Source organism: Laccaria bicolor, genomic scaffold, assembly GCF_000143565.1.
Source record: "Laccaria bicolor S238N-H82 LACBIscaffold_8 genomic scaffold, whole genome shotgun sequence".
Taxonomy (NCBI): domain Eukaryota; kingdom Fungi; phylum Basidiomycota; class Agaricomycetes; order Agaricales; family Hydnangiaceae; genus Laccaria; species Laccaria bicolor.
In genome coordinates, this window is record NW_001889879.1 from 1,106,801 (window position 1) to 1,128,098 (window position 21,298).

A 21,298-nucleotide genomic window follows, 5' to 3' on the forward strand; every position below is an offset into this window, starting at 1 on the left:
AAAAGCACATAACTGAGGACGCGACTGTACACATTTACATTAGAGATTCACGGGCGAAACCGAGGTAGATGTCTGTAGAGTAATACTGAAGGAAGAGAACCATGCGATGCGGCGAGAGGTAAATGTTGCAACAAAAGTCTCGGTAAGATCCAGTTTTGTGAGCAAGATCCTCGACGACCAGAAAACAGAAAACAGAACATCGAGGAGAATAGAAACCAAAGCACGTCAGAGCATGAAAGGCCGGTAGCACCCGAAAAATTAGTGTTTGTCTCCGTAGCGTGAAAGGAGGTGCATGTAAGTATCCGAAATCTTGAGTGATCAGAACCGGGAAAAGGTGAGCAACAGTTTCCGCGAACAAATACAATGCGAAATTCGCATGCAGAGACGCACCTTCTCAGCGCGTTCCTTGCCACCTGGAACAAATCGGCAAATGCGAGTAGAGGTTTCGAACCATCTCTTTGTTTCGTCAAGGAGTGAAGCGCTAACGAAGCGTGAAACGAATTGAGTTGCGGACAGGCAGTAGAAAAAATTGAATTGATAACAGACTAAAGGCACTCTGTTCCTGTATTGTATGCAGTGCCCAGCAGCCATTGCCGTTCGTCCATGGGGTAAGGCTGTGACACCACGCGCATATAACGCGAACGACTCTCTACTGAATTGAATTTGAATAGCTCCAATTGCGATTGCTAGAAAATTCTATCGGATCTTGAAAAGTGTCTACTTATGGGAATACTGTGTTGTCGGATCTCAAAATGTTACCTGAGTTTTCCGGACGAATCCATGATCTTCGTTCGGAGTCAAAAAAGTCAAGAGATGTGTCTGAGATTGGAAGTAGAGTTTGAGCGAAGGTTCTGGTCTGTCCTTGATCTGTCCGAGTGCCTTCGCGTAGCATTCTATGTAGATTGGAAACGATGTAGGCAAATCGCATGTGGCACTCGCGTAGCCAAAGCGGGCTTTTAGTGGGCGATAATCATGCTTCAAGTTCGTGTTTGATAGCTACGACAGAGATTTCGAAGGACAATGTATATAGGGTGTTATCTTTGTATGTACAAAGTAAGTCAATCCTCGTGGTTGCTGTTAGCAGTCAAGGCAAGTATGACGTCGTCGTACGTAATAGCCTTCATTTTGTAAGCTCTCCATAGTTTGCGAAGCCGCTTGGGAGTTACAATGGCGAGGCCCGTTTGAATGAAGGCGGGATTTTCATCGTTTGGATCTAGATCTTGCAAGCTCGTTCCGTGGATGTCGGTTGGTTTCCAAATGACGAGAGTGTTGGCTGCAGCCTGGATGCGAATCTTGTAAGTGCCAATGTAGAAATGGCCTCCTGCATCGGGAGGATGGTCTCTTCTGACCGTCCAGGCTATTGCGTATTTGTGAGGCTGGTTTTCGAAGTGCATGGCTCTAAGAAATGGTGAAGATCAGAATGTATCTTGCAAAAGTAAGTGCGGACCTTGCATAGTTTCGACCAAACACTCCACAGGGAGGGGCGAGCTCAACGTTCTTGAAAAGAAAGCTTTCGTCACCAATTCGAATGGTATAGTCGCCTGTGACAGCATGGTGTTTGTCCTTGGCGAAATCCTTTGCTGCTCCCTCCGCAGGGTTCATTCGGAGGATGCCGTCTTTTTCGAAGAAAGCATTGAAGTCGTTGATGATTGGTTTGGGAAGAACGTCCTTGCATAAGTTCCAGAACAATGCGAGAGCAGAGCTGGAACGATAGTTCAAGTCGGCGATGACCTGATCTGGGAGATTGCGGCGTGTTATGTTTCTGACCCAGTGGATCTTGGGAGCGTTGCGAGAACCCGCAGAGAAACCAATTTGGACGAGATCACTAGGATCGTCCATCTGATATCGTTCGTCAGGAAAGCTTGCCTTGAGATTGACATGCTAAAGCTTACTCGGCAATTTCGACGGATATCAATAGATTCTTCGACGATGTCGTTCACCGACGCGAGTACTGGTTTGCTTGGGCAAAATTCGCGGAAGACATAGCAAACTTCCTCTCCATCCGAATCCCGAAAAAGGCGGCTATCGTCGATGGGTATATCGTGGTCGAGGAGAGCCGGATCGACTTTCATCAGTGGAAGGTAAGGGTTGCGGGGGTCGTGTCGGTCACCTGACGAGAGATGTTCCTCCCATCGCTTTTGAATCGCCTCTGTCTCGTACACCCAGTGCTTCAGAGGTGGATAAGCGTCGGTAGCGCTGTACCTTCTGACACACGTTTCGACGACACTGGCGAATCTCGCGGCATTGATCTTGCGGGCATGGGCTGTGAACCTGAGACTTTGACTCAAACGCCTCTTCGTCAATTTGTGACCATTCGTTTTCTTCTTCCGCATTTTGCAGGCTTCGAAGACGCATGAAGGAACAGTGGGTTTTCTGATGTTGCATTCCCTACTGATCTCTCGCAACCAATCCTGCTTTATCAGCTCCTGTTTGGGGTATGAAGACGACTTTTGGACGGTGGGCAGGATGTATGCGACGAAAGAAAGGCGGCTATCGTCGTCGGTAGCTTTTTTCAACAAGGACAGAGCTTTCTTGTCGGAAGCGATAAATGCAAGTAGGTGTTGAACGGATGCTTTGATGTCGTGTTTCTTCATCGCGTAGAGGTTGCCGCTAAAGTCGAGTAGACGTTGGCAAGTGTTGTGATGAAGTGTCATGTGATCGTGTTGAAGTTGTCTTCCTGTGACTGTGACCCTAGCTGGCAGCAGTTCTTTACTCTCTACCACCAGGGCAGTTGGTTCTTCGTATGACGTGCCAGACACTTTAGTTAGGCTGGGCCTCTACACGCATGCAAAGTCTGCCCGCTTCTGGTGGCGCCTCTTTCTGGTTGTTGCTTCTTGCTCATCTTCCAAGCTTCCTGGCTAGCGGTCGTTGTGCTCGCGGGGTATGTTTCTTTTTTTTGTTTTTTGAATTTGTCTTTGATGTTTTTGGTTAGAGTACAATAAGATAAAATTCTGTCGTAGCGGCGTCGTCGGTTGGAACGATTGATATTTGCATTGGCCGCGCACGCCAGACGCTTTAGTTAGGCTGAGCCTCTGCGTGTGTGCGATATGTTTCTGTTTGTGGGAATGCACCGCAGCCATTCAACATATTCCCGAAATTGGCATTGACGACGTCGGCACTACTGTTGTTGAGATCGTAGGTGTCCATTTTGACGTTGAATGGTTGTATCGCCATCCGCTCTAGGGGGGTACATCGACTATGCGCAAGTATGTTAATGTTCAGAATGGCGAAGGAAAGAATACTAACTTACCCGCGCTAGCTAGCTGTCCTTGTTCCGCTGATGCGCTGTCGACTCTACCATGTCGCCCAGGGAACGTATCGTATGCCGCAAATCCTGTTTACGCTGGCTAAAATGATGCGACACGAATTGTCTGCGAAATGGACAGACGGCGCTGTCGTATTCGTCTATGTCGCTATGGATCTTCTACGCCTCAACGCGGCGCACAGCCGCCCGCTAAACACCGTCTTTAGGGGCGGACTGTATACGGATGTTGGATGGCGTTGACTGCTGCTTGGATAAAGGCGTTCGTCAAGTGTTGGAAGACTCTCAGCAGGAAGAAGTGCTTACTTGGATTGTTTAGAGCCATACGTCCGCGCAATCTATCGATTTCCAGCAATTGGTACACCAACTGGTCACCGCATTTTTGGAATGCTTTCCGCTGATGCTGTGGGGTGGAAGAGTATGTGCGGCGAGATATGTCAAAGGATTCGATGTACCTTCGTCATCTCTGAACGACCATGGTACCGCCGCCCGCAAACTCGTTCTGCGACGTTGATGTTGTGCACACGGGTTCCCTCCTGGGGCTTTTGGATGTCAGTCTTTCAGTCAGTGAAGATTCTTGCAGCGACCGGTGCGGCATATCGCTTGCAGGATGTGTCTTGTAGGTGGTACAGAACAGTGAGGGAGGCTTGGTACGAAACTGGTAGTCATTGGGTTGTAGTTAAGATATATATCATTTAAATAAGATCTTCATTATCGTTCACATTGATTGCTGGCTGTTGAACTGGGGGGGAGTCATCAAGAAGATAATCTGAAGTGACTCCAAATGGTTCGGCAGGTGGAAGAGATGGATCAATTGTTGCTTCCGATGATGGGAATGCAAGCCAGATGATACTTTGAATGTTGAAAGTAAGCGACGTATTGACAGCTTGATGTTTGATGTGACTTTTGAGTTTGTCGTATGGGTATGTACTGAGAGTGAAAATGACGGCGACGGCGGAATTAGGCGAGATTTCGTCGCCTACAATTTGCGAAAGTTCTTTGTATTGTCCGAGCCGAAAAGGGCGAGTTCCATTGTAGACAGGAACTGTTGGATATCTTTATCAGTTTTTCATCATGGAGGAAATGGAAATAGCAGATACACCTTTTGAATCCCATGGTAGAAGAGCTTCGATGGTGGTGAGATTGCGTACGAAAGTGTGGTTGTGAAAGACTTACCAGGATCTGGCAAATTATAATCTGCAGAGCGTTGGGAGGAAGATGTGAGACCTCGTATGGTTGCAGGACTCGTACTCGTCTCTTTCAGAGGTCGTTTTGCAGTGGTGATGCTGACTCCCTGGTGAAAAGATGGAAGGAATACAGCTTTTTCTGCAAGCACGTCGCCGACGACTGCCATAGCGCGGGGAAAGGAGCGATTGGAGAAACAAACAGATATGTTGCGAGAAACATCGCCACTAAGGAGAGAGCTGTTTGTCACTTTGCCGAGCAAGAAGAAACAAGTGGGCGTGGTGCTGGAATCATCGCGGTGACAGAAGAACTTATTCTTCATCTGAAAGTCGCTGGGATCAACCAAAGCGAGGTTCTCGATAATTCCTTTTGTGCCTGGAGTGTCTTCAAGAACTCGCAATCGTTTGACCACATCAGAATTGAAACACGCATTGAAGTTGGCGAGACGGATGTGGGAGAGGTTGGGTGCAGAACTTGTCAGTTGGCATTTCATTGGAACGCCTTTTAAAACTTGAAGATTTTCCAGAGTTCTGGAGATGATAGTCAGAGATATTTCCATGTTATAGAAACGATGCTTGCTTTTCACGAAGAGTCTCGTCGCTTGTTTTTGGTCGCTTGCCTGGAGGTGCATCAGACAGTTTTACTGATTCGTCGTCTTTTCGTTTTCTAGGTGTTATGTGAGGAATCAGTTTGAGAAGAGTAACAAAATATACTTTTCAGAGTGCGAAGGCATGGTTGTAGTAGTCAAGAAATGCCTTGAGACTTTTGACGGAATGGCAGTCATGCGAGCAATGACATCACTTGTTGATTCATGACGTACTGGCTTCTTGGCCGACGCTTGGTCTGATTTCAATCTTTCATGGCTGGTCTAACTGCAGGTTTAAAGATCGAAGTGTTGTCTAAATCTTGGGAGTGCAGTAAGTTGTTATATATTCTATGTTTTGTTGTGTCGTTGAGTGATATTTTTTCTAGATACAAAGTTGAACACCCTTACTGATGCTCGTGCATGGTCGGAAGAGCACCGATATGTTCAACTCAGTGAATACGACGATGACGAATTGATTCGGGATCAGTTCTGTGTCAAAAAAAAAGGGCGATATAGTTATGTCGTCTGGAAAAAAGAAGCTGGGCAGCCAGAAGTTGTATTAAATATCTCAGGCTTTGTTGTATCGTCATTTTTTGGTCCAATCAATCGGTGAGTGATTCTTACAGCTGTAGAGGAAGTAACGTACATTGATGTCGGTGTTAGACATGTCAATTTACGCATCACGAGGCAAAACATTACTATCGTTGGATTGGGAAATCCTGCCTTTAATTCGGCTCTGTCGGTGTTGCGACGAATCTATCGCTTGCTTGACCAGAGCCATCCCATCGGTGCTATGCAGCCTTTTCGTTCTACTAAAGTCTTGGACACACCAGCATTCACTGCAGAGGCACGATTCTTGACGTCTATTGAGGACGTCGAAGCGTTTGCAACTGATGGTTATTCTCTTCGACATTCGCAAGATCCTCAGCATATTTTACAGAGTTGTGTTGGGAGTGGGAAGTTTGCGTACACTGAAGATAATCATGTCGAACTTAGTGAACTTGGCGATGCCGACCCAGACACAGGGTAAGCTCTTATTTATTGTTGACGTTGTTCGACTGACATGTGGTTGTGGCAGAATTCAATTTCCTAACAATATCGACAATCCTTGCTATATTCGTCCAGGTGATTTGGTCGAGTTGTCGTTCACATTGCGCTCCATCACGCTTGGAAAGGTTCAAACCAAGGAAGCTTTCGTAACGAAACTTGATGCAGTTGTCATTATAGATAAGTTTGGTGCAAAGGTATGTCTATTATTATCTAAGATTACTTCGAGTTATGACAGAGTTATACTAGCTTTTATATGATCGCGACTGCCAGGATGATGAAGCTCGTCGGGCTGAAGCAGCTCGTCTTGAGAAATCAAAGGATGTTTCTGCACCAAAGAAACTTCGTGTTGGGTCATCAGTCAAACTTAGCGATTATGTTGATCAATTTTTGGAAGTTGGAAGAGGCAAAGACTTGGATGAAGTTTGGGACAAAGAGTCGGATGAAGTAGGGCAGAAGGAACAAGGTGATGTTGGTGAAAATTCAGCTATGTTAACCTAAGTATCTTGCTTCACATCTTTCTTCTTTTCTCATTTCTATCGTTCATTTTTACATCGTCTGCCTTCCGTTTCATTCGGTTCTCACTTTTGCTCAAAAAAGTAGGTTTACCTACATGGATACTGTGTTTTCTTTCATATTCAGGCTCAGGTATCTGTATGATATCACCATCAATAAATTTATATGTAACGAGTGTATTATGTTCCATCACTTGTTGTCGCTGGTCTTCTAAGAGAAGATCATGAGGTAATGGCTGATTGAGGTCATCAAGAGTGACAGGTTGAATAATCACAAGTCCATATCTCGTTCTTGTTCTCGATGCTGAAACATATGCAGAGAATTTACCATGGTGTAAGAATGATAGTACTACTGGTAATGTCTTTCCTTGTGCACTCTGACCTGTGACTGCAAATCCTGGCTGAAAACCTGCTTGGTTGCGATGTAATTTATGTTTTTCAGGGTTTGAGTGTTCGTTTTCGGGATCAATGTTTATTGTAAGAGTGGCTGACCATGTCGTTGGTTCCAAAACACAGAATTGTGGAGGTAACTCTGACAGTTGAACTTTGCTGTTTGGAAGTTCAATAATAGCAGCTTTCATACATGTCATATTAGCTGAATTGCGGTAAGTTACAAGTTTTCTCAGTACTCCCTGAGCTCCATTAACAATGCCGAGATCTGTAGATATATTTTTATAACGTAAAATTACAGGCATCCCTTCATATAATGGAAGGAAGCCAGGCAATGCACCATCATTTGTGAAATGTGAAATGTCCATTCGTAACAGATGGCTGTGAGCACTCTCACTAAGGCTATAACCTTCAATGATATCATCAGCAGCACATACTGTCAACTTTTCTGTATTTTGACAATTGGCAACTGCTTTTTTCATGTTGATTCGTTCTCTCAAGAGGTTAGTAGATACAATAGCAACTGCATCATTGTATGGTGGTTTGCTCATGTCTACACCTTCAGGGTGTTCCGCCGATTTGATAACACGTGTATTAAATAAATCTACATCAGCTTGTGTACATTTTCTTTTGCGAAGATGTTCAACTGCAATGCCATATTCAGGATCTTCTTTCATTCTTTGCTGCTCATCAAGACAGATAACATCTGTTAATGATTTCCATGCCAAACGTCCAAGCCTGCGCAATAACTCATAATCACTTGGTCGGTCATATTGATTTATAGGTGTATATAATGGTGTTTGATACACAGGTGGAAATTGAAAGAAATCACCAGTAAAGATGACTATTACTCCACCAAAGTACTCATTGTTATTTTTGGCATAACGTAATGCATGATCAATTTCAGCTAATAATTGCTGTCCAAGAAGAGACACTTCATCTATAATGATGATTTCAACATCTTTCAGATCTTCTCTCAATTTTTTCCTATCATTGACATTAATAAATACTGTATAATTCTCATCTTGGTCAAGTCTTTCATTTTTAGTGTGTTTTCTGACTTGTATAGAAAACCCTTTATGAATTGTGGAACCATCTACCAAAATTGCTGCTGAAGCAGTTGGTGCAAAAGATTTCATCTTATGACTAGCACCATAATGTTGTAACACTTTTTGAACAGCTTTGATAACATATGTTTTTCCTGTTCCCCCAGGACCTGTCATTAACATTCTCAGATAGTTTTTGAAAGCAGGACTTCTTATACAATTATCACTATTTTCTTCAACACGTCTTATAAATGTTCCTGCTATAATGCGGAATGCAAGAGCCTGTTTTCTATTTAAGGCTGTTTCTTTTATAATTCTATCTAAGAGAGTTGTTGCAGTTTCTTGTTTTATAGCATTTCCACATTCCGTAAAGAGAGGCGTCTTTTCACTACTATTATTATTGGAAGAAAAATGTTGTATATCACTTGTAGAAGGTGCTGTTGCACATTGCATTTCGGGATGTTGCAGATTTTGTCGATTTGCTTGTATGACATCCTCTTGATGTTTCATCTCACATGTCCACTGCATAATTTTATTGTGAGTAATGTCTGGAAGTGATGATGTTGAAGTTGGACATGTAATATTTTCTTCAGGTGGTTGGAACCAATTTGAACTTGCAAGTTTGAATAATGTTGTATTGATCTCAATATCCTTTTTGAGATTTCTTGTGTCACATAAAGCTACATCATGCAAACTGACTGAGCTATTATCATTGGCTAAAGAATTAGTTAATGTAGAAGATTCTTGTAGATATGCAGCGCGTTTTCGTAGCCTTTCAGCATCCCTTTCATCTTCACATTCATGGATTGCTTCCCAATTATGCATTATTTCTTGAGCTGCAGCACTGAAATGAAACTGTTTAAAGGCTTCAGTAACACCTATATTTTGGTTCCACAATGGACATTCTTTTGAAAAAGGCTTGAAATGAGCCAACATAAATAAGTGATAGGACAGCGAGTCATATCGTGGAATGGACATTCCTATGACTCTAGGTATGCAAAGATTAGTATTATCCCTGCCAACATTTTTTGTATGTTCAACAAGAACATGAGTTTGACATTGTGGATGAGGATACTGTAATTCATATCGTGGGTAAGTGCCAAGTCGCATACTTTCAGAATCTTTGACAGCAATATCTCTTTTCTTTGTAACTTTAAATCTCCAAATAAAGTCATAAAACGAAACATCTTTTAGCTTTCTATCTCTATAAATATAGTGATCAATTTGATTGGCTTTGATAAATTTTCCTGCATTATCAGTATGAAGTTGAAGTCTAACAGGCTCTATAACATCATTATCATTGACATTTTCAGAGTTACTTTTGCAAGTATCACTGTCACCATTGTTATCGTCACTGTCGCCATCTTTATTGTCTAAAGAAGTATTGTAGTACTTAGACTTTGCTGTATTGTCAGGAAATGCTGTACAAACAAAGTCAATGACAAGAGATGAAAGCATCGGAAGTGTTTTATGAGATTTAATTGTATCAGTCAAGCCACGTATGTATCTTGCTGCTTGTTGGGCATGAATTTGTTGCTGTTTTATAAACTGTGACAAGCACTTATGCAGTAAAGTTTTAGCACTCTCTTTCGTACTTGACGATGCTACCTCTTTTGCACGAAGAACAGCACGTGATAAAAGAGATAGTAATTGATAAGTTTTCATTTCCATTTTTGTAATATAATCAGTTATATAAAACATACCTGCTTTTGCAGCCTTTCCTGATAGGATGCAGCGTAAGTCATGATTATGATGACAATAAATTAAGATGTATGGATTATAATAATTAATCATTGGATCTAAACATTTAAGAAAGATGGAATTAGTGTCAGAGTCAAAATAAGAATGTGGAATGATATCATGAGGGAATTCAAAACGACAAGTTGTAGAATGAGTTCTATATTTATGACAAACCTCCCGGCAATGATGTCTTTGCATTTTTTCACCACATTTTTCTACTTCAGTATTAAACAAACTTTTTCTATCTTCATTGTCAGTAATATGACTGAAATCTGGAGGACGACATATTCTTGGCTCATAGTCATCTTCAACGATCACACCTGTTTGTGGAAGATCATGTTTAATTATATTTTCAAGATATTCAAAAAGATGTGTATCATATTCTTTTTCTGACTTCAAGCATTCATGAATTTCAGTTGGGTTTAAAGCACCTGCCATCCATATTTCAAAGTGAGCATGAAGTCTTCCACGTTCTGTATTTTCGACTCCACCATAAAATGCCTCCATATGCCCTAATATTCCACCATTCTTTTTACTTTTTCTAGTTTTGAAGTCCCATCCAAACAAATGTTCAATCATCTCATCAATACAAATTTGAAAGAAATCTGCTGCTGCAACAGGATCTTTTGCAATGCGCAATCCACGAACTGTAGAGGACACCATTTTTGGGTAATGTTCATCTAGATTGACAGAAGTGTCTCCATAAATGACTTGAAATAATGGACTGTGATTGGGTTCTGGATTGGCAGTAAAAAAAAAGAAAGGTAAGCCAAAATAGCCCATGTAGCTAATAATTTCATTACGATTTTGAAGCTTTATAGCTTCAGATCCAGGTATTTTTGCGGCAATAGTTTTGATTTCTTTGAGGACTGTTAAAACCTTTTTGTCATCATCATTATCTAGTAGTGCTACATTTTCTTCCTTCTCAAGTAAATTAGCAACTCTAGCAATCACATGAGGAGAAACTGTTGCTAATTCTTGTGCAATATGTTCAAAATTTGGGTTGGCGACAGTAAGTGATGTGTGAAGTTGTGCAGTATGTCGTTGAATAATATTTAATGCAATGAAAATGAAAGATTGATGATATCGGAAGGATCGGTCAGATATGTCAAGAAAGTAATTTGCTTGAAGTTGAAAACTGATTTTTCTAGGCCGATTAGGATCCTCAAATCCTCCATATCCAAGGGGAAATAGTGTTGGATACATTCCTGGAAACAAAATAGGATTATTATATTCACAAATTGGTTGAAGACCTCTATGTATAATAAGATCAGGACGGTCAGATGGATCCTGAATAATGTTTCTTAAAGCATTTGCAGTAAAAGTTCTACCTTGAATCTTTACTTGTTCAGGATCTGAGACACCCATTTTCTCTAAAAATACTGTTATGTCATTTTCATCACTGTTTTGTAATACTTGCAATGCAGGATGATCATCAATACCTGCAGTTTCTTCTGCAAGAAGTTTTGCAACATCAATATCTTTTTCATATATTACTCTATTCTCAATACCAGGAATAGCATCACTATCTGGATAAGCATTTAAGTTTTCTTGTGATAAAATTATATCTTTGTATAAGTAGTTGTGCTCTTTTAACCACAGAAGAAATGCCCATATTTTATATTTTCGCACATGAAAAATCTGCTTCAAACATTCTTTTGAGTATTTTCCAGGACCAATGAACACTACTGATATTAAACCTGTAATGTCATCAGGTGTTAGAGGTAGTTTACATGCTGTTGAAAATACATTGACATCATGTGCACATGTATTTCCACGAAATACTCTTGGCTGATTAGTTTGACTTGAATCATACAATCGGGTTACATATGCAGTACTTCTATAAATGGCACAAGTCATTTCTTCAACCCATGTCAAATCTTTAAATGGTTCAGGTAGTACACCTCGAAATAGATTATTTGCTAAAGAAAACTTTGGAAGCTTATTTTTTTTTAGATCAGAAATACATTCATGGCAAAATATGATACTTTCAATGTTTCCAGTAACATCAAAAGTGAAACCATTTGAATCTAGCATAAGTCCAACTAAACTTTCAATAGGCCATTGAAAATAACTCCGAAATTCTTCTTTTGTTACAGCTAGTAAATCTAAATGCAAATCTTTCTGAAAATCACAGTTTTCACTCAATTTTACAACACTCATGTCAACATCAAACCGTTTTCGTGAACAGCAACAACATGTATCAGGTTGGCGTAAATTTGTTTGTTGCATGTAACTATTTGTACAATGTTGTATGACATCATCAGGGATATTTGGAGGCCAAGTCGATTTTAAGCTTTTATTGAAAGCAAGATCCTCATTCATTCTTGATTCCTTTTTTAATAATCTCTCTTTCTTTCGTTTCTTTTGTAATTGCTTTCCAGGAATTGACAATGATAGCTGTTCAAGAATATTCAAGCTATACTCATGTTTTAAAATCTTATATACAAGGTCAAGTCCTGATTGAGTTTCAAGATATGAAATTTGGTAGCAGTCTAAAGTAGAATAGATATCACTTTGATTCATAAATTGGATGTTATAACACCTATTTTGGAGACTTTGCCACAGTGTATTATATATGTTACCATTGAAGTAAGCTAAAGATTTATCATATTTTCTGCAAGGGTGCATAGTGTTGAAAACTTTCTTAATATCTCCATAATCAATGTCTTTCAAACAGATATAGAATTCTTCTTCAGTATGGCAAACATAGCTCTTTAAGTTATATTTATAAGGGCAATAACATTGAAATTCATCTTGATTTGGTGGTGTCATTAATGATAGAAGTATTTCATTACCAAATGATTGTTTGAAGAACTCAAACATCATTTTTTTCCTGTCAGCAATCCCAACAGATATATGCAATCTTTTACAGAGATTTTCATCTGAGACATTACTAACACTGGCTACAACTTTGAGAAATTCGTTAACAATTGTAACACAGGCTTCCTTTTTTGTTACATGGCTGTATTTGAAATGATACTTTTGTAAGAACTTTGACAATGTTGCTATAGGCAGAAGTTGAAGTGAACATATGTAGTGATCTTCAGTGAATGAGAACCATAGTGGATTTTTATATTTCTCTTTGTTATTGTTATTTAAGTCAATGTCATCTTGTTGAAATTTCGACAGATACATACGCGGATGAAATGAAGCACTTGCAACTGTATCGCTAGACAACCATTGGTGTTTATTTTCAGTTAAATTAAGTATCAAGAAACCATTATTTAAGCTTGTCGATTCAATCTCGCACTTTTTACCACTCAAAGAAAATTCATGTTGAAATAAAGACGACATCCATTGCGTTATCTGAGCTTGTGATTGAAATAATGCAGCATATGATTGAGGATTGTACAGAACTTCATATGGATGAGTGGTAGGAAAGTTAATATTCGCATCGGTGACATCTTCATCATCCATTCGAGTACACTTGCATGGTTCCTTGACTAACAACATCATAATTCAAGTATGTGGTAATGCACAAAGTTTAGTGTGCTAGAGCACAAATTTTAACGTGCTGGGGCACAAATTTTAACGTGTTACGGCACGAGTTTGAGTAGTCGATGTGTTTTGCAGCCAGCACGCAAAGCAAATGGGTGCGAATCAGTGAGACAGTGTTGACGAAGACAACAATGGCAGAGTCGAAACCTTTTTTTTTCAAACTCCGACGTTATTCTCTACCGACGTCGGCAGTCAGCCGTCAAGTAATGTATCGGATCTGGCATTCGCATAGCCAAACCGATAATCTGGCAGTCGCATAGCTAAACATGACATATCTTAACTGTCGTCCTCGTGGAAGTCTGGTCTGCGAGAAGGTTTATTGTTGTTATGATTGTACATCGGACCTATTGTTTGCCATACGAAGAGTGTCGACGTTCATACAGAATAACATTGTCGTAGCTATCTATCAAACACAAACTCGAAGCATGATTATCGCCCACTAAATAAAAAATAAAAAAAGAGTCGGGGACCGGGCGGGCTCACCCGCCGCTAAAGCATGGGGTAAGGCTGTGACACCACGCGCATAAAAGTCCAAATCAGGATATCAGCAATTTTGACCACAAAGACGAAGCACATATGACAGTGACCCTAGCCCTTACCAAATGGACCAACCGAACCTGACAATGCTTCATACCATATGGGGCCAGCGGACTCGGCCGACATCTCAACAAATCATCCATAGTGATGGCTGGGCCGAACAGGTGTGCACCTGCCAATAATGGGCGCAGTGCTCCTATTGAAAATGATTCACAGTTTCACGCCAATAATGGGGGCTCCTATTGGAAATAACCCACACTTTGCACCAATGCCATTATTATTTTGCACTCTACAGGTGCAATTATTTTGAGCTCCACAAGAGGCACAATTCTTTTGCACTCCATGAGAGGCGCAATTCTTTTGCGCTGCACAGGGGACGCAATTACTTGTGCTCTATGGGGGCACAATTATTTTACACTCTAGAGGTGCAATTATTTCAAGCTCCATGAGAGGCGCAATTCTTTTGCACTCCATGAGATGTGCAATTCTTTTGCACTGCACAGGGGGTGCAATTATTTTGTGCTCCAGGGTGCAATTATTTGCACTCCAGGGCACAATTATTTCAAGCTCCATGAGAGGCGCAATTCTTTTGCACTCCAGGGTGCAATTACTTGCACTCTAATTCTTTTACACTCCATGAGATGTGGAATTCTTTTGCACTGCACAGGAGGTGCAATTATTTTGTGCTCCAGGGTGCAATTATTTGCACTCCAGGGCGCAATTACTTGCACTCTATGGGGGCGCAATTCTTTTGCGCTCTAGAGGTGCAATTATTTCAAGCTCCATGACAGGCGCAATTCTTTTGCGCTGCACAGGGGGTGCAATTCTTTTGCACTCCAGGGCACAATTACTTGTGCTCCTAATTCTTTTGCACTCCATGAGATGTGCAATTACTTTTGCACTCATAGGGGGCGCAATTCTTTTGCGCTCTAGAGGTGCAATTATTTCAAGCTCCATGAGAGGCGCAATTCTTTTGCGCTGCACAGAGGGCGCAATTCTTTTGCACTCCAGGGCACAATTACTTGTGCTCTCAATGTTTTGCACTCCATGAGAGGTGCAATTCTTTTGCACTGCACAGGGGGCGCAATTATTTTGTGCTCCAGGGTGCAATTACTTGCACTCTATGGGGGCACAATCATTTTGTGCTCTAGAGGTGCAATTATTTCAAGCTCCATGAGAGGCACAATTCTTTGTGCTCCACAGGGGGTGCAATTCTTTTGTGCTCCACATGGGGCACAATTCTTTCAAGTGCCACTGTATGTACCTTGTGCTGTTGATAGGGTCACAAATAGTCTGTGTCCAGCATTGTTTCAATGTCAGAGTGCACCCATCAGAGTGTGCCCATCAGAGTGCACCCAATGTGAATGTGCACGAAATATCAGTGCGCCCAATGTGAATGCATGAAATATTGGAATGTGAATGTGCACAAAATGTCAAAGTGTGCCCAATGTGAATGCATGAAAAGTACACCCAATGTAAATGTGAACCAACTGTCAGAGTGCGCCCATCAGAGTGCACTCAATGTGAATGTGCATGAAATATCAGTGCGCCCAATGTGAATGCATGAAATATTGGAATGTGAATGTGCACAAAATGTCAAAGTGTGCCCAATGTGAATGCATGAAAAGTACACCCAATGTAAATGTGAACCAACTGTCAGAGTGCACCCATCAGAGTGCACTCAATGTGAATGTGCATGAAATATCAGTGCGCCCAATGTGAATGCATGAAATATTGGAATGTGAATGTGCACAAAATGTCAAAGTGTGCCCAATGTGAATGCATGAAAAGTACACCCAATGTAAATGTGAACCAACTGTCAGAGTGCGCCCATCAGAGTGCACTCAATGTGAATGTGCATGAAATATCAGTGCGCCCAATGTGAATGCATGAAATATTGGAATGTGAATGTGCACAAAATGTCAAAGTGTGCCCAATGTGAATGCATGAAAAGTACACCCAATGTAAATGTGAACCAACTGTCAGAGTGCACCCATCAGAGTGCACTCAATGTGAATGTGCATGAAATATCAGTGCGCCCAATGTGAATGCATGAAATATTGGAATGTGAATGCGCACCAAATGTCAAAGTGTGCCCAATGTGAATGCACCCAAAATGTCAGTGGACCCAATGTGAATGTGCACCAAATGTGAGTAGGCGCCAAATCACTTATACCTGCACTAAGTATGCATCTGTGTCTGTTATTTTCCAGTGTGTATTTCCACCCATTATCTTTTTGCATGACATGTCAAGTGGGCGCCAAGTCACTATGTTCCTATGGCATTTATTTTGCACAAAAAATATGCACCCCCCCAATTGTAGTAAATGCCTGGCCCACTTTGGCAGGGATTTGTGGCACTGATGCACTGGACCCATTGGTCTCATTGGTGAGTCCTAACCTGTGCAATTATTTTGTGCTCTACAGGCGCAATTATTTGAGCTCCACAAGGGGCGCAATTATTTGCACTCTATGGGGGGTGCAATTATTTTGTGCTGTAGAAGCGCAATTATTTCAAGCTCCAGAAGGGGCGCAATTCTTTTGTGCTCCAGGGAAGCACAATTACTTCAAGCTCTACAGGGGGCACAATTATGCAATTATCTTGAGCTCCATGAGGGGTGAAATTATTTGCATTCCATGGGGGGTGCAATTATTTCGAGCTCCATGAGGGATGCAATTCTTTTGCACTCCACGGGGCACAATTCTTTCAAGTGCCACTGTATGTACCTTGTGCTGTTGACAGGGTTACAAATAGCCTGTGTCCAGCATTGTATAGTGAATACAAATGTGAGTGGGCGCCAAGACACTGCCGGTGTCAGATTGTCATGCCCATTGGTGTATCTGTGCCCATTATTTTTCTTCATGAAATGTCAGAGTGTGCCCAATGTGAATGCACATGAAATATCAGAGTGTGCCCAATGTGAATGTGCACCAAATGAAATATGAGCCCAATGTGAAGGTGCGCCAAATGTGATTGGGTGCCAAGTCAGTATATACCTGCAAGAAGTGTGCATCTGCACCTGTTGTTTTTCAGTATGTATTTGGAGTGCGCCCAATGGGTATGTGCACCAAATCTCAGAGTGCGCCCATCAGAGTGCGCCCAATGTGTTCTATTCTGACTTTCTAAGGTGTCCAGACATGGGTAGGTGATGATACCTCTCATGCTCTCTCCTATTCCGCATTTTTCACTGCCATCCCATTCTCTTCCCATTTCCAAAACATTTTATGGTCCTATCCTGACTTTCTAAGGTGTCCAGATATGGGTAGGTGATGATACTCCCAATGCTCTCTCATATTTCGCATTTTTTGCTGCCTTCCCATTCTCCCCCACCCTCTGGGTCACTCCCAAATCACATTGGTGCCTCCCAAATGCCCCATATTTTACTCTCTTGGATGGTACAGGATATAGGCTGGGCTCTGGGCTCTAGAAGTACACTTCCTGGATTAATCTACAGGAATTGAAGATGGAATTCCTGGAATGGTGGATGGATTTCATGAATTTTCAGGATGGATTCCATAGATTTGCAAGATGGCTCTCAGTCAGTAACCTACAGCTACTTTTATCCAATATATAGTTATCTTTCTCTGTAACTTTTGGCTGAACCTTAAGAACAGAAGAAGAGCACTTTAAAGCTCTGGACAATAATCAACGCAACATGCTTGACAGAAAAATCACACTTGTGAGAGTGTCACAGCCTAGACAAAACAGCTGAGTATTGAATTCAGCTGGCCACAGACAACCGTTGCTCTTAGAAATGGTATCAGTAGATGCCGAATTACGTCTGAATTATGATTCCAGCTTGTTTGAGCATCCAAGTTTCTTCCCCCATGTTTTGTAGCATGAACTTGTAGAATTATCAGAATGTTTGCCATTGTTTACTTGGCCCTTCCAACATCCTAGGTCTTTTGCTGCCTTAAAATATTTACACAACTACTGGTGCTTTTCTAATAGGCATAGATTGATAGAGGATGTTTATACAATTCTAATGATACTAAATTTGTACATTCAAGCTTCTTCCCCCACCCCCTGAGCTTGAAAATATACCGGACATGGCCAAATTTTGAAAAAGTCCAAACATCATTTGGCGCAAAAAGATTGTTTCAGTGGGGCACATGGTGGCATTTAGCAGGGCAGCTACAAACTACTTTGGTCCACACATTTACTACCGTTGGGGGGGGGGGCGCATATTTTTTGTGCAAAATAAATGCCATAGGAATATAGTGACTTGGTGCCCACTCACATGCACATTCACATTGGGCACACTTGACATTTTATGCAAAAGAATAATGGGTGGAAATACACACTGAAAAATAACAGGTGCAGATGCGTACTTAGTGCACACATTTGATGTGCATTCACATTGGGCATACTCTGACATGACATTTCATGCCCATTTCACATTGGGGGCACTCTGATGGGGACACACTGACATTTCATGCACATTCATATTGGGTACACTCTGACATTTGGTGCACATTCACATTGAGTGCACTCTGATGGGCGCACTCTGACATTTGGTGCACATTCAAATGGGAGCTTGGAATAATTGCACCTCCAGAGCACAAAATAATTGTGCCCCCATAGAGGACAAGTAATTGCGCTCTGGAGTGCAAATAATTGTGCCCTGGAGTGCAAAAGAATTGCACCCCCTGTGCAGCACAAAAGAATTGCACCTCTTGTGGAGTGCAAAAGAATTGCGCCTCTCATGGAGCTTGAAATAATTGCACCTCTTGAGGACAAAATAATTGCGCCCCCTGTGCAGTGCAAAAGAATTGCGCCTCTCATGGAGCTTGAAATAATTGCACCTCTAGAGTGCAAAATAATTGTGCCCCCATGGAGCGCAAGTAATTGCGCCCTGGAGTGCAAATAATTGCGCCCTGGAGTGCAAAATAATTGCAAAATAATTGCGCCCCCATAGAGCGCAAGTAATTGCGCCATGGAGTGCAAATAATTGCACCCTGGAGTGCAAAATAATTGCGCCCCCTGTGCAGTGCAAAAGAATTGCACCTCTTGTGGAGTACAGAAGAATTGCGCCTCTCATGGAGCTTGAAATAATTGCACCTCTAGAGCACAAAATAATTGCACCCTGGAGTGCAAAAGAATTGTGCCTCCTGTGCAGCACAAAAGAATTGTGCCTCTCATGGAGTGCAAAAGAATTGCGCCTCTCATGGAGTGCAAAAGAATTGCACCTCTCGTGAAGCTTGAAATAATTGCACCTCTAGAGCGCAAAATAATTGCACCCCCATAGAGTGCAAATAATTGCACCCCTTGCAGAGCTCAAAATAATTGTGCCTGTACAGCGCAAAATAATTGCACAGGTTAGGACTCGCCAATGAGACCAATGGGCACAGTGCATGGGTGCCATAAACCCCTGCCAAAATGGGCTGACCCATTGTATGAGGGGCTTTTTTTTATGCCGCCCATTGTGGAAGTGCATCTTGAACCTTTCATGACGCCCTCTTTTTTTTCTATTTTGGACTTTTATTTTTTATTTTTTATTTTTTTATTTTTTATTTGTGTTTCTTACTAAAGTTTGAGTGTTTGGAGTGGTTGTGTTTTTTTTTTAGGGTTTTTGTTGCGCACTAGTAAAGGCGCTCCTGAAGTGTTCCTACAAGAATCACCATCAAGTGACGCAATAACCGGCGACTTACTGTAAATGCTTCCCTCGTATGACATCATCATCGGCAACTTCTTCATTCGGCTCTTTTGGTGGAATTTGAAGGATCGGGACTGGACTTGTTTGCATGTGCACGTACTTTCTTTTATTTTATTTTATTCTTTTTTATTATTATTGTTCTTTTACTTACGGCGTATCCCCAAGAGACCGAAATCGCACCCGAGGGCTGGATGGTAGGGTCGAGCTACCGATGGCTGGGAAGTCCGCGCTGAGGGCGGCAGTGCGTTCGTAAATAGACTCCCCAGCGTCGAACAGTTCCCCGAGAAATTCCCAGTTCGACGGTTCGGTGGAGGAACTCGACATGACATGCCAAAAGTTGTTTTTATCTTTAATTGTTTGTCTTCTTATTTTCTTTAGAATGTTTTGGACAGGCAGCACGCGAGAATGTGTAGATGCCTTGTGATTATGATTTTTGTACTTAAGGTGTCCTCCCACCTCACAAATGGAGTTGATTCTTTCCCCTCAAAGTTTGCTCTCACTTATAAGAATTGAAGGATTACAAGTATTTTCAAGAACGACAACTTAATCAACTCTCAGAACTCCCTCAACGTATGCTCTCACGCCACTCAACGCCACCTTCAGTTTGGACGACGCGAGCGCATAATACGCTCTTGTGCGATCTTTCACCGTTACGTAGCGCTCGTCCAAGCGCTCTCTCACGCCATCCGCGCTAAGTCCCCCTTGTTCCTTTCTTTATTGTCCAAACTCGTCCTTCCCTTTCTTCCCCCTTCTTTTTGTGTAGACGACCAGTTTCCGTCTCCCTTCGTTGAACTTTCGTTCTTCCACACCATCCATGGTGAAAAATTCACCTTGTTGTTGCCTGCAGGTGCAACAACGAGGCTGCCGCCAACACATTCAAATCACATATGTACATCAGGTAAATAATACATCTATTTAACTTTCTCCTGCATGGTCCCCCACAGTGGTACTAACGAGGCAGCACTCTGGTTAACTGCATGAAAGGCTGATGGGCACCAGGGGCAAAGTGGGCCGATCTGTCCTCTATGGGCCTCTGTTCATTCGGCCCACCCATGTCGCATGGCCTATTTTAGAGTCTCGGCCCAGTCATTGCCAAGGCCAAATTCTTGACAGCTCGGCCGAGTCCGCTGGCCCGCTGTTGATGGGCGCCTGTCACACGCCGCTGGCCCATCAGTGATGGACCCATTTGACTGCCCTAACTGGATGAAGCAACGTGACAGATCAGACCTGTTCGGTGGCATCATGGTCCTCAATCACGATGAGGGTTTGTTTGACGTACCCATGGCCTTAGTCCTGTCTGCCACAGTATTTCGAGCAAGGAGGATGGTACAGATCATGTGTAACCACCGAGAGAATCTCTCCACTGAAAGGGCTTGATGATCCAAGCTTACCACCATAATAGCCTAGAATGGAAGAGTGTAAACTCAGGGTATTTCTTTTGACCGAAAACAGATGCTGACTGAGCACCTCAAGGCATTCATGCAAAACTACAACAGATCAGGCAGTCGGCTCATTTGGGCGGCATAAAGTGGGAGTGGCGTACTTACCATTTACGGGGCAGTCTTTATCCACCCACTGTAAGCACATTTTTAGATCGCCGAAATAAAAGCAAGCCAAGGGCTAACCAGTATGTCAGCAATTGCTTCATATGTGTCGACAGCCAAGGGTCCTGACTTGACTATTTCCTGGTGATTATCGGGCAACCAGCAAAGCGACTGCGTGATCGATATTGTGTACCTGGACGATTTGGGATATCTGATTCCACTCTTTCAGGTGAACTAAAAATTCAGTTTCAAAAATTCGCAGAGTATGGAGGAAGTATTGGATGCGGTT

At 42.1% G+C, this 21,298-nt stretch overlaps 3 protein-coding genes across 3 annotated transcripts; 1 reads left to right on the forward strand and 2 right to left on the reverse strand.

The window, feature by feature from the left end:
• Nucleotides 1-1,058: 1,058 nt before the first annotated feature.
• LACBIDRAFT_325784 (uncharacterized protein) lies at nt 1,059-4,940 on the reverse strand (the record flags this gene model as incomplete). The annotated part of the gene is made up of 9 exons (XM_001879497.1): nt 1,059-1,398; nt 1,448-1,866; nt 1,893-2,737; nt 3,072-3,179; nt 3,251-3,334; nt 3,569-3,665; nt 3,718-3,804; nt 3,985-4,307; nt 4,439-4,940. The coding sequence occupies 9 exons, from the start codon at nt 4,938-4,940 to the stop codon at nt 1,059-1,061; spliced, it is 2,805 nt and encodes a 934-aa protein (XP_001879532.1).
• A 366-nt stretch (nt 4,941-5,306) lies between these two features.
• Nucleotides 5,307-6,581, forward strand: LACBIDRAFT_318200 (uncharacterized protein; the record flags this gene model as incomplete). Its single annotated transcript, XM_001879243.1, has 5 exons — nt 5,307-5,364; nt 5,420-5,642; nt 5,697-6,059; nt 6,112-6,277; nt 6,330-6,581. The coding sequence occupies 5 exons, from the start codon at nt 5,307-5,309 to the stop codon at nt 6,579-6,581; spliced, it is 1,062 nt and encodes a 353-aa protein (XP_001879278.1).
• Nucleotides 6,582-20,718: 14,137 nt separating this feature from the next.
• On the reverse strand, nt 20,719-21,015 carry LACBIDRAFT_318202 (uncharacterized protein; the record flags this gene model as incomplete). Its single annotated transcript, XM_001879498.1, has 3 exons — nt 20,719-20,868; nt 20,926-20,952; nt 21,013-21,015. The coding sequence occupies 3 exons, from the start codon at nt 21,013-21,015 to the stop codon at nt 20,719-20,721; spliced, it is 180 nt and encodes a 59-aa protein (XP_001879533.1).
• Between the last annotated feature and the right edge of the window lie 283 nt (nt 21,016-21,298).